We start from the raw sequence: 13056 nt of genomic DNA, 5'->3' as shown, positions 1-13056 counted from the left end.
TTTTCACAACCATGGGGAAAAGGGGTGGTGGTGTAGAAGCTGGCCTTCTGCCCGGTCCTGTCCTTTTGTGGGATAGACCTAGAGCAGCTCTCTTCTCAAGAGAAGCCTGTCATTAGTTAGTGGGTGTCCCACACTCACAGCTCCCACCCTGTTATGTGGTGCTAGCTATAATGGCTAGCTGGCATCCCTTGTGGCCTGTGTTAGAGATCTCCAAAAATGTTTTTGCCTTCAGATGGGATTAGTGTAGAAAAGTTCTGCATGATAGGGATAGATCATACAAGATATTTCTTCCAACCCTAACCACAAGTCTATTTACTTTCATCTTTTGCAATGCTAGCCATGGACTCCATGAATTACAGATAAGCATTTGGTACTAGCTTAAATGCAGTGCATGCTTTCAAAAATTATTTATAAAAACAAATGGGCTTTGTTATATGCTACCATTTTGAATGATCTGGAATTATTTACAATAGTTTTGGAGATATCACAATAATCTTAAATAAGGGTTTTTTCTCCATCCTTTTCGTCATCTTCCACAATCACTGTCTGCTTTTCTTCTTTAAGCAGGTTAGTACCTTTAAACAGGAAAAAAAAATTAAAACTAAGAAAAAAACTAGTCGGGTTAACATATTCATTGTTTACAAGGGCCTAATTTTCCTATCCTTTCCAATTGTTTGACACTCAGTGGAGTTGCTTCTGATTAAATTTGGATAATCGGGCCCCTAATATTTAGCAAACCTGAAACTCATGTCTGTATTTGTACTTTGTAATTAAAATTATTGGACATTCTCACACACTGCTGATACCTGTTCATATAACTAGCACATTGTGGTTTATTCTCAGAAATATTCTGGACTGTTTATTACTTAGATTTTGGAAATGCAGATTCCAGAATGGGCAAATGCTGAAAGACTTAACACCCAGCTCCCACACATCCAGTATCATCCCCACTGAAACGAATCTAATGGCAACATGTTGCAAATGTAAATAAAAATATGAACTTGGATCAATGCTGAACAGGCTCCCATGCATTACCAAAGACATTGGACTAGTACAGGCAATACTGAGCTTTGTGAATTTGAACATGCATCAAAGAAGATCTGTCTGTAAATGAATACTAAGGATAATTAAGAAAACCACACACCCATTGCCACGGCACTGGAGAACTGTAGAGCATAATATAGAGAGGAAGGATGATCTTGTGGTTCAAGCACAGTACTGGGATTCAAGAGATTTGGGTTCAACCAGCCACAGAACTCCTATGTGATCTATCATTTAGTGTGTCTGTGTCTCTGCTTGTGAGCTCCCATGTCTAGTGTATTTAGAATGTACAAACCTAGTGCCTAGAACAATGAGGCCTCACTACTGACTGGGGACTCTATGCATGACAGTGATACAAATAAATCATAAAATATAATTAAAAAATGATGCCCCTAAAAGGAAATGTTAAAATCAACCAATGGGATCCCACAGGCAAAGGTTTTACTCAAGCCTTATGTTAGCTGAACTGGTTTGTTTTGCCCATTCCTATTAAAAAAAACCAATGACTAGCCTCCACAGTACGTTTTATTTCCACTGTCTTTAGTATGGTGGTTGAAATATTCCATAAACAGGGTGCGGGGAAACCCAGCCTTGAAGCCAAGCAAATCCCTTTAAGTCAGTTGCCTACTGTTTGCTGTCAGTGCGCTCCAACCTGCCAAGTTGTTCTGTCAAACCAACCCATTTTCTTTTTCTTTCTTTCTTTCTTTCTGTGTTGAAAGCCCTCTCATAACGAAGCAGTTCATGAAGTCTGAAAATAGAGCAAAGGAAGCTATGCCACACAGGAAGGCTTTCTTCAGTTCTGGACACTCTTCAAGAGGTGAGGCATTAAGGACAGGGCTGATTGACCGAAATTACTATTTTGAATTCAGGTCTGGTTTTGTTTGTATGGGGTTTTTTACCAATTAGCTGATTTTATTGGGGGAGGGAAACCATTTCAAAGGGTTGGATGAAACTTCAAAGGTAAATGTGACATACAATGGTGTGTCCTTCAAACAGCCATCGAGTGACTGATACTGGCAACTGGCAACAAGGAAGCCATTTTAAGGTGATGGAGAGAGAGAAATGTTCCACACTCAGGTTTCAACTCAGCCCCTAGCAAATAAATGTCCAAAAATACAGACATTTATTTTTATCCCTTTATTTCTGCATCTTTTCCAAAATGTACCATGCCTACAATGGAAGCTTATAATGTATAGGAAACAGGATTATAGCTCATAGCTCTATACTTTTATCTCCAGTGCTTCTTGGTTCTTATGAGTTACAAAACAATGAGGAAAAAGCAAATGGACTCCTAGCCAGACTATAGGAGCATCAAAATTACCCCGTGCTTGAAGCAATTCCACCTACCACAGCTAATTTTAGCAGAAATTGTCTTCAAGGACCAGGGAGCTAGGCACAGCTGGAGGGCAGCAACGGGACTCAGCAGTCCAGCTATACGGAGTTGTTGTCATTCAATAATAGTAAATCACACGCTCATCAAAATAGAGTGTAGTGGTGACTGGGCGTGGTCACAAACTATAATCCTGGCGGGATTCCTGAAGCTGGTGCAGTGTGGTATGTAGAGCAAAAGCACAAGATAGTGTGGTCTTGATTGAATGTGAAGAGTGGTGGGATTAGTAACACCTGTGTGCTAATCCTGGCTCTGCTTACTGATTTAGTGTCTGGGCAGGCACTGGGCCTCTCTGCCTCAGCTTTCCCATCTGAAAAATGGGCATCATAACATTCAGCATAGCTTCATACAGCTGTTTTAAGGATTAATAGATTAGCCAGCATCTTTGAAGTATAAAGCAGTGTATAAATAAATACAAAGTAGTGGCAGTCGTTTACAGTAGAACCTAGTGCTGATGAGAAATCTGTAGCCCAACACTAGGCTATCAATGGCTTCAGACTCTGAAGTCCATGCCTCAGCCATGCTGAGTACAGTTTAGCAAGGGGAGGTAGAGAATCTGTTGCCAGTCTGGTCCCTGGTGCACCTTAGAGCTTCCTCGGGGTGACTCTAGGTTATATCTGACTGTCTATCCATCATAGGGCAATTCCTGTCAAACTGAGGCTGGTGAGGGGATGGTGTACAGCTGCTTTGCTGGTGCTACAACATGCAGAGACTTCCTCTGTGTAAGGGAGATCCTGAAGGAGACAGTTAAACTGGCTTTACAAAGCAGTGCAGCAAAGGAGAGGATGAGGGCTTGAGAGTGCGGTTTTATAATTATCTCAAATATCCATTTGTCAGGAACAGCTTTGCCATATTCACACGAATATTTACATTCTTGTCAAAACCTGCATTTGCAGAGGGCTCGTCAGAAGCCCTTAAGTTAATTGAATATGCTGCTAAGTGAGGCTAGCAATAAAAAGTGTTTCAAATCTGATGCAGATCATTTATGGTCATCACTCCCAGTGATGGAGATCAGGGCCATTTTCCCTCCTTTATTCCATCAGAAGTCCAAGATGTGGGCTTCTTTGATTTAGTTCCTATTTAAATAGCTTTTGCTTTTCTAAAGTGATGCATGTATATAGATGTCACATGCTTGCATTTCAAAAACAACTACTAATGGGGCAAGTTTTGTACCTGTTAATTATTTTTTAATGTCACTTACTAATGATGAACTTACATTTATCCAAAGCATACTGGGGAAAAGACAGATTTTAAATGAAAGCATTGCTCCAGGAAGATTTGCATCTTGAATGCCACTGTAATTTATCAAATGCTTTGGGCTACTTATTGCAACATACACGATCCCCTATCCATGAGTAGATTGAATGCACATGTATCTCTAACTACAAGGTTAAGATAAAATGAGGAAGGAATGGCAAATTTACCAGAACTCAGAACTCCTTTGAATATATCTCCTGTTCTGGAGAGCAGGGCCAGCTTTAGCAACTGCGGGGCCTGATTCGAATATCCGGCGGCGGTCTGGGTCTTCGGCGGCACTTCAGCGGCGAGGGGTCCTTCACTCGCTCCAGGCAGGGGCGGCTCCAGGCACCAGCACGCCAAGCGCGTGCCTGGGGCGGCAAGCCATGGGGTGCGCTCTGCCGGTCGCCGCGAGGGCAGCAGGCAGGTTGCCTTCGGCAGCATGCCTGCGGATGGTCCGCTGGTCCCGTGGCTTCGGTGGACCTCCCACAGGCTGCCGCTGAATCCGCGGGACCGGGGACCTCCCACAGGCAAGCTGCCGAAGGCAGCCTGCCTGCCGTGCTTGGGGCAGCAAAATACCTACAGCCGCCCCTGGTGCTGGGTCTTCTGTGGCATTGAAGCCCCCCTCACCGTTGAAATGCCACCAAAGACCTGGAGCGAGTGAAGGCCCTCCCGCCGCCAAAGACCCGGACCACTGCCGGGTGAGTAAAAAATATTAAAAAATTAAAAAGGCGCCTACGGCGCGGGGCCTGATTCTGGGAAATCGGGGGAATCAGCCTAAAGCCTGCTGGAGAGGAAGGATGGTCTTATGCTTCAGGCATGAGACTGGGACTCAGGAGACCTGGGTTGAATTCCCAGCTCTGCCAGTGACTTCCTACGTGACCTCGGGCAAGTCATTTAATCTCTCTCTGACTCAGTTCCTCATCTGTAACATGGAGGTAATAATATTTCCTTTCCCCTTTTCCCCTTCACGTTTACGTGTCTTGTTCACGTAGCTTGTAAACTCCTTGAAGCAGGGACTATCTCTTAGGTGTAGGCACAGTACCCAGGACAATGGGTCCCTGATCTTCATTGGGATGTTTAGATGTATTAGAAGTAATAATTCTGGACATTATTGTGTTTTTGCATAGCTTGCTGGTATTGATAGTTGTGCTCTAGACCTAGCATTGGCAAGAGAACCAGGAGTCCTATTCCCTCTTTGGAGTCTCGCTGAAGCCTTGGGCAAGACATTTAACCTCTGTGTGCCTCAGTTTCCAATCTGTAAATACTTATGTATCTCATGGGGTGTTCTGAAGATTAGTCCATGTTTGTTAAGTGTTTGGAAGATATAAAGTAGTATGGACTTGATTCTGCCCCCCTCATTCCAGGAGCAGTCCTATTGAGAAGTGCGACAGAGACCGTCCCTAGAGAATCTCTAGCCACCCCAAAGTGGATAGGACTGAGCTCAAGTGATCAAGGACAGCTCATCAAAAATAGAGGGAGGAGCCAAGGGGCATGACTTTCAGCCCGGTCTATAGGAGAAATGTTTGTGAAGACAGCTTTTAAAATGTTGGTTAATTAAGCTAAAATAGGTAGTGTTGGTTTGTAGTTTCGGTCATGCTTGAAGCGCTGGCGTTTAGTAGCGACCAGGGAGGAAAATAAAACCTAAAACTGGAACAACCTACAGTGCAAGTTATTGAGAGAGCGCTGAGCACGGAGTGTGCTACTCAGGCCGCACATCCAGCAACAGCAATAACAGAGGACTAGGGACAGAAAGGCCCTTTTATGTTTGTTTGGTGCAAATAACCCTGCTGGGGCATCTTGGGTTTGAGCCCATAATTGAGATTTTGTTTTGCACAGCTGTTCCACCAGGCCTCATTTTATTTATTCTCGCCTTGCTGCCTCAGTGGGTAACCCTGAAAGTAAATAAGTTGTAAATACCGGACTAGCCCGCAGCCAAAGCGAGTCCTTCTCTCACTGCAAGCTATGCACCATGGCAGCCTACATCTAAATAGCAGCTTTCTGTACTCCAGTATCCAAGCTGGAAGAAAATATGCTTCTTTGAAAGGGGAAACATTCAAACCTAGGCACACAAGCCACTCCAGCCATGTCACACACACACACAATATGCCACAGAGATTGTTAGATGACAGATGAACTGTGCAGGAGAATTGTACCCATAGAAAGGCAGCTGGGATGGGAATGCTGTATCTAGGGGGAGGCAGTAATGAGCAGGCTACTGGGATTGAATTCATAGGGGACTAAGGGGGCCTGCTCATTCACCACTTTATTAGTCCAGTTTCATGAAATGAAAATCAGTTGAGTCATGCTGGCATAAAAAACTTCAGTAATGCAGTGATAAATCAAGCCTGAGGTGTTTCATTTTCTATCAGCAGCCACATTCCTCAGAAATTGGACACATGCACCGATTTTTGTTACAGACCTGAAAGCCACTGCATTTTTCTTGTTTTACTTTATTCCCTTTTGGTATTTCTTGGCTGGCAAATCCTCTGGAGATTATAACAAAGTGCCTCTACTTCTATATAACCTTCATTAACGTCCGCTATCATTTGCAAATTCTATTGGAACGAAAAAAGTAGTCTTTTAGGGGCAGAAATGGTAAAGATCTTTAAACAGCCACTAGAGGCCCTATTTCTCACTGAAATGCTCACTAGAGATTGCTAATGCTAAAGAGATAAATATTAAACTAAATGAATGTGGATGACAAATGTTGTCAGTCCTAGCTGCATCGTGCTATAGCAGATATTATATTTAACATAATGCTCATAAAAAGAAGTACATTGCTGTTTACTAAAAACAAGAACAAAATATTTTCTGTTTCACTTTAACTCCTTCATCTCTGCCATGCTCTGTGGATAATATAACACCACCAAATACCTGCCACTTAAATAGCAATTTATGGGGGAGATAGATAATGTTGCCTGCTTCTTATTTACATCACCTGAGAGTGAGAACAGATGTTCACATGGGACTTTTATAGCCAGCATTGCAAAGTATTTACGTGCCAGATATGCTAAACATTCATATGCCCCTTCATACTTCGGCCACCATCCCAGAGGACATGCTTTCATGCTGATGATGCTCATTAAAAGAAATAATATGTTGTTAAAATTTGTGACTGAACTCCTTGGGGGGGGGGAGAATTGTATGCTTCTGCTCTGTTTTATCCACATTCTGCCATATATTTTGTGTTATGGCAGTCTTGGATGATGACTGTGACAGGCCCAGGCCAGTTGGGAACCACAGAGTAGTAGAAGGCAGATATACTGGCCACTGGATAAGCAGTTTTCTGTTCCCTGAGTGACCAAAGCAGGGGCTGTGATAGAGCAATCAGGAACCTGCTAGAACCAGTTAAGACAGGCAAGCTAATTAAGACACCTGGAGCCAATTAAGAACACACTAGAATCAATTATGGCAGGCAGACTAATCAGGACACCTGGTTTTTAAAGGACCTCCCATCAGTTGGTGGAGGGCATGCAAGGAGCAGGGAGTAAGAAGGCCTGGTGCTGGAGAACTAAGGAGTACAAGCGTGACCAGGCTTCAGGAGGAAGATCCTGCAGTGAGGATAAAGAAGGTGCTGGAGGGAGGCCATGGGGAAGTAGCCCAGGGTGTTGCAGCTGTCACTCAGCTGATACAGGAGATATTGTAGACAGCTGCTATCCACAGGGCCCTGGGCTGGAACCCGGTGTAGAGGGCAGGCCCGGGTTCCCCTTATGCCCCCAACTCCTGATCGGACACAGAGGAGTTGATCTGGTCTGTGAGCAACACCAGAAGGGAAAGTCTAATTTGGAAAGGGATCTGGCCTGTCCCCGACCCACCAGGTGGGACACAGAGACAGCGGAGATTGTTCTCCCTTTCCCCCCAATGCTGGCCAGTGATGCAGTTAGCTGAGTGAATGGCAGGTTTGAGTCTCGAGCAGAAGTGGCCAAACTGAGGGCTGCCATGAACCTCTGAGGAGATCAAATTCGCCAAAAAGCACAGGACCCACCAAGGCAGAGGAGGAACTTTGTCACATGACCCAGCACATGTTCGTTTCAAGAACACTTTCACTGCAGATTTGACAAAACACAAAGAAGGTACCGATGTGAGATTTCTAAAGATAGATACAGCACTCAGCCCAAGATTTAAGAATCTGCAATCGCTTCCAAAATCTGAGAGGGACGAGGTGTGGAGCATGCTTTCAGAAGTCTTAAAAGAGCAACACTCAGATGCGGAAACTACAGAACCTGAACCACCAAAAAAGAAAATCGATCTTCTGCTGGTGGTATCTGACTCAGATGATGAAAATGAACATGCATCAGTCTGCTCTGCTTTGGATTGTTATCAAGCAGAACCCATCATCAGCATGGATGCATGTGCCCTGGAATGGTGGTTGAAGCATCGAGGGACGCATGAATCTTTAGCATATCTGGCACATAAATATCTTGCGATGCTGGTGCCATGCAAACGCCTGTTCTCACTTTCAGGTGACATTGCAAACAAGAAGTGGGCAGCACTATCTCCTGCAAATGTAAACAAACTTGTTCATCTGAGCAATTGGCTGAACATAAAGTAGGACTGAGTGGACATGTAGGCTCTAAAGTTTTACATTGTTTTATTTTTTAATGCAATTTTTTGTACATAATTCTACATTTATAAGTTCAACTTTCATGATAAAGAGATTCCACTACAGTACTTGTAATAAGGGAATTGAAAAATACTATTTCTTGTTTTTTTTTTTACAGTGCAAATATTTGTAACCAAAAATACATCTAAAGTACATTTTGTATTCTGTGTTGTAACTGAAATTAATATATTTGAAAATGTAGAAAACATCCAAAAATATTTAAATAAATGGTATTCTATTGTTTAACAGTGCGATTAATTTTTTAATTAATGGAATATTGAGAAATCTTTGAAGAGAAGAAATTTACAGAAAGAAGTGAACCAGTAGGGGAGAACCCTGTTTATAAGTAAGGACAATTAAACTTTTGGGGGTATAACAAAGGGATGAGGAGATGCACTCTCATTCCTTTAATCTGTGAGGACAATATGCTAGTGGGCTTGATTTGATGAGAAGAAGTCTTAGCGAAACTGGAGAAAACCCTAGGGAAAGAACTTGGTGTAAGCTATCCTTAGGAGATGGAGGAATACTTAGTTAGTTAAGTTTAGTGTCTAGAATGCATGTTATGATTTTGTTTTATCTATAACCATTTGTTTCCCATATTCTCACTCTCTATCACTTGAATCTCTGTTCTTTGATAATAAATTTATTCTTGTTCCCACTAATCTTATCTATCTATCTATCTAACTGCTGTGTGTTAAGTAAAGCAGAGACTCTGAGCAGATGCTTACAAGATGGTGTGTGCTATTCCTTTGGGAACAGCAGATCTAGTTCTGTATGTGTTCAAAGGAATAGGGCATGTTTGCAGTACTCGGGGATTGGTGTGTACCTATCACTGCTTATACAGAAAATGAGGCCTGCGGAGGCCTGGAAAGAAGCGATTGTGCTGCCAGAGGCTGGTGGTTTCAGGGAGCTGACCCACAGCAGGTACAGACAAGACTTCCTCATGCAAAGGGCTGGTGGTAGTAAGGTACCTCCCAATCTTGGGTGCCCCTGGGAAGCACCACACATTTAGGTGCCTAACCTGTTTAGACAATTCTGTAAATTCCAGGTGATGCCTATCTGTAACTTTAGGCATTGAGATACCATTGGAAATCTGGCCAAAAAGGGCTTACATTTCCTCAGGTCTATTTTTAGTTGTTTGGGTTTATTTCCCCATCAGTCTGGTGGAAATATTTCTAAGCTGCCTCTTATTGATTCCCCCCCCCCCGCCATAATTTTCTTTTCTTTGCTTTTTTTCTCTCTCTCTCTTTGAGCCAACTGTTTCTAAATGTAAGCATGCACTTAAATGCTTTGCTGAATCAGGTCCTCAGGCCTTTTCTTTCCCAGTGCTCCTTACTATCTGGTACGTGTCCCTCTCCAGTGGTATCTTACTTTACGAACCATTTAACAGTAGATTTGGAGCTGTCCCTCCCTCCCTTTGGAAACAGCTGAGACATTGCTTCTTCTGACTGGCAATAGCTCAGTCCTCCCTGAACAGTAGTAATATTTGACGCTGATATGGCACTCTACATCTTCAAAGCACTGTGCAAACATTAGCTAATTAAGGCTAACAGCACCTTTGTGGTGTAGGGAGAGTAAGGAGCAGTGTCTTTTTTTTGCAGATAGGAAAACTAAGAAACAAAGTAGTTAAGGGCACAATGTTCAAATTTGGGTGGCTGAGTCCATATGGATGCCCAAGCTAGTTAGCTGCTCCATGGCCTCTCTGGCTGCACCACTGCCACAGAAAGGCCCTGAAGCCATTGTTGTCCGGATGGCCACCACTGCTGGATCACCTCAGTGTATATCATGATCTTCCAGTGAGATAGTCTCATATGCCCGCTATGCCTCTGCAGCTGGATTAGGGGGCATCGCTGGGGCCTTCTGACAGTCCCTCACTGCTGTTACAGATGCTTGGAACCACTGGGGGCTGGCTATAATTCGAACCCCTTTTCTCCTCCCCCAATACTGCACCCCGGCAGCAGAGGGGGCACAAGAGCCACCTTGACATCCCCTTCCAGAAATGTGCTTGGCCACAGTGAGGGAGCAAGCACAAAAATTCACTCAGGACTGTAGGTGCTCAGCACAACCAATAATCATGCCATGCTTTAATTAGATGCCTAGAGATGGATTCAAGTGCCTAATTTTAGGCACCCAAATTTTGGTCTAAGTGACTTTCCCAAGGCCACACAGTAAGTCAGTGGCAGAGCCAGGATAACAAGCCAGGTGTTCTTGCCTCTTAGTCCTGTGCTTTATCTATTAAACCATGCTGCCTCCTGCCTTCAGCTTTCACCATTCGCTACATGGGTGAGAGGTTAGGAGAGGACTGATTGGATACATTTAAACTGATAACAAAATTCTGGTCCCAACAAAAACTGGAGGATTTGATTATTGATAGGTGACCCTCAAGGGGTGTGGATGAGTTCAAATACTCACCTTTGCCATTAGTATGTATTATTTGTATTACGCTAGCATTAGGGTGCTCCAGCCACGGACCAGGTCCCCATCATGTTTAGAGCTATACAAACCCAGAACCAAGAAACTGCTCCTGCCCCAAAGAGCTTACAATCTAAGTGGTCAAATTCAAGTCAAATTAAATAATAATAAATAATTTGTTAATAAAAAAAATAATAAATTAATTTGAACTCTGAACTCATTCTTAGTTCTCAGCAGGGGTAAGTCAAGAGATCTCCCTTTCCCCATTTCTTTCAGATTGTAAGCTCTTCAGAACAAGGACTGAGTCCTATCTTTGTACAGAACCTAGCACATTTTGGTCACTACTGCAACACAAATAATAACAATAATTCCAATTGGGAATAAGAAAAATAAGTAGATCAAAGTAGGTATGATTAGAGAAGTTAAGCAGAGAGGGCAGATAAATGGTGTCCCTTCCAGAGGGTGTTCCTAAACTAACTGCCCTCTCCTTTGAAAGCTGTGCTAATGCTCTTACCTGGTATAAGGGGTGGGATGTGTATTGCAGGTGTATCTTTTCTCCTGGGTTTTTTCTGTTCCTGATCAGTGAGCTGAGAGACTGAACTCGCTTTACCCTTCTGTGGTTTTTCGGTGATGTCACACCTTTTAATTAAATGTTCTGAAAAGTCTGAGAGGATGCCTGCAGGGAACGACACACAATAAATATTACTTAAGCCTCATCTACATTGATAAAAATTTCACCCATCTATCTTAATATGCTCAGGGAATGCTTACACTACAGTGGCACAACTATGGTGCTGGAGCTGGGCCACTGTAATGCCATAGTGTAGACACTTGCTACACTGAGGGAAGGGTATTTTCCATCAATATAGTTAATCCATCTCCTCAAGGGGCGGTAGTTAGGTTGATGGAAGAATTCTTCTGTCAACCTAGCTGTGTGTACATGGGGCTTTAGTCGGCTTAACTATGTGTCTCAGGGGTGTGAATTTTTCATACATTTCAACACAGAGTGCTTTTGAAAATCCTATTCTCCCTCCCTTCCATAGGTAGGCACACACAGATGTAGGAGAATTGAGGACAGTAATATTTTTATTCAACTCCTAGTGAATACAAGTAAACCAGGAAACATCAGAGGTTTGTCAGATTTCAATAGTACTAAGTTGTGTTACCTGGTATAGGTGGTGGGGTGTGTAAGGCAGGTGTATCCTTTCTCCTTGGCTTTTTCTGTTCCAGCTCACTGTTCTGGGAAGCCTGGCTATTTTTACCCTTTCTTGGTTTCTTTTTTAGGTCACAATTCTTAATGAAATGTTCTGAAAGGTCATCTGCGTGGAAAAAATAAAGAATACCTAGCTGATAGAAAATAATGAATCACAGAATTAAAAACAGGGCTCACTTTAATAACAATACTTCCACCCTAGCTGGTTAAAACACAAAGTAAATTCACCTTTTCACCGAAGGCCATCACAAGGGCCTTAATACCACTTAAAAACAGAGAATAAGTGAGACTTAAATGCCTTATGCTGGCCTTAGAGAATTAAACCTCACAGTGAAGAAGGGAAGAATTTTGCCCATATTATAGATAGGGTGACACAGATGTTAAGGCTAGTATTTTCAATCTTAGATGCCCTATTTAGACACCTAAATAATAGGACTAATTTTAAGAGGTCCTCTCTACCCACAGCTCCCATTTACTTTGGTGGAGTTACTCTGGATTTGCACCAGTGTATACTGAAGCAGGACTTGACTCATCAGATAGTCTGGGTACATTCTAGACAATTATCCAAATTTCTGGATGCTTAGTCAAGCTGAACAAATTGAGTATTGTGAGGTTGATCCATCACTAATAATATCACACAAACCAGAGGTTTGGTTTTTTAAATTTGGCTTTGGTTGGATTTTTCAGCATTGCTTTTCAGTTGGAAACTTTACTTAACAAAAGATTTTGATTTCACTTCCTAGCTTTCACACCATCATACTTCCATGGACTAGTGAAAGTAAGGATGAATGACTTCACGATTAAGGCACTGCACTGGTACTCAGTAGTTTTGGATTCAATGTGATCTTGAGTAAAATCATTTATTCCTGTGTGCCTCAGTTCCACACCTGTAAAATGGGGATAATAGTGCTTCCTTTCTCACATCTTTTGTCTGTTTTGTCCATTTAGATGGTAAGTTCAGAAGAGAGACTTTTTTTATTTTGTTTCTATATAGCCCCTACCATAAAAGAGCCCTGACCTGGGTTGGGAACTCAGGTGCTTCCAGGGTGAAATCACACTCAGGACTCAGACATCTTGATTGTGTGTGAGTAAAGCAGGCTTGCAAAATTCTACTTGTTTGGGACAAATAAAATATCATTTTGTGTTTCATTATTATCA

General features: G+C 42.6%; 1 protein-coding gene across 9 annotated transcripts in view; it reads right to left on the bottom strand.

Moving 5' to 3' along the window:
• Positions 1–400: 400 nt before the first annotated feature.
• PPP1R17 (protein phosphatase 1 regulatory subunit 17) overlaps positions 401–13056 on the bottom strand; it is a 47096-nt gene continuing 34440 nt past the window's right edge. For 7 of the 9 annotated variants that reach the window (XM_039525360.1, XM_039525359.1, XM_039525355.1 and 4 more), the window contains 3 exons: positions 11852–12004; positions 11200–11361; positions 1584–1789 (listed from right to left, as the gene is read on the bottom strand). In XM_039525360.1, coding sequence (XP_039381294.1) covers positions 1710–1789; positions 11200–11361; positions 11852–12004 — 395 coding nt within the window. In that variant the 3' untranslated portion in view covers positions 1584–1709. Of the gene's footprint in view, positions 576–1583; positions 1790–11199; positions 11362–11851; positions 12005–13056 lie in introns of those variants that run through there. The other 2 variants (XM_039525361.1, XM_039525363.1) reach the window with 2 other exon arrangements.

Source organism: Mauremys reevesii, linkage group 2 (assembly GCF_016161935.1).
Source record: "Mauremys reevesii isolate NIE-2019 linkage group 2, ASM1616193v1, whole genome shotgun sequence".
NCBI classification, from domain to species: domain Eukaryota; kingdom Metazoa; phylum Chordata; order Testudines; family Geoemydidae; genus Mauremys; species Mauremys reevesii.
Note: the sequence above shows the minus strand (reverse complement) of the source record. Positions and strands in the feature narration are given on the sequence as shown.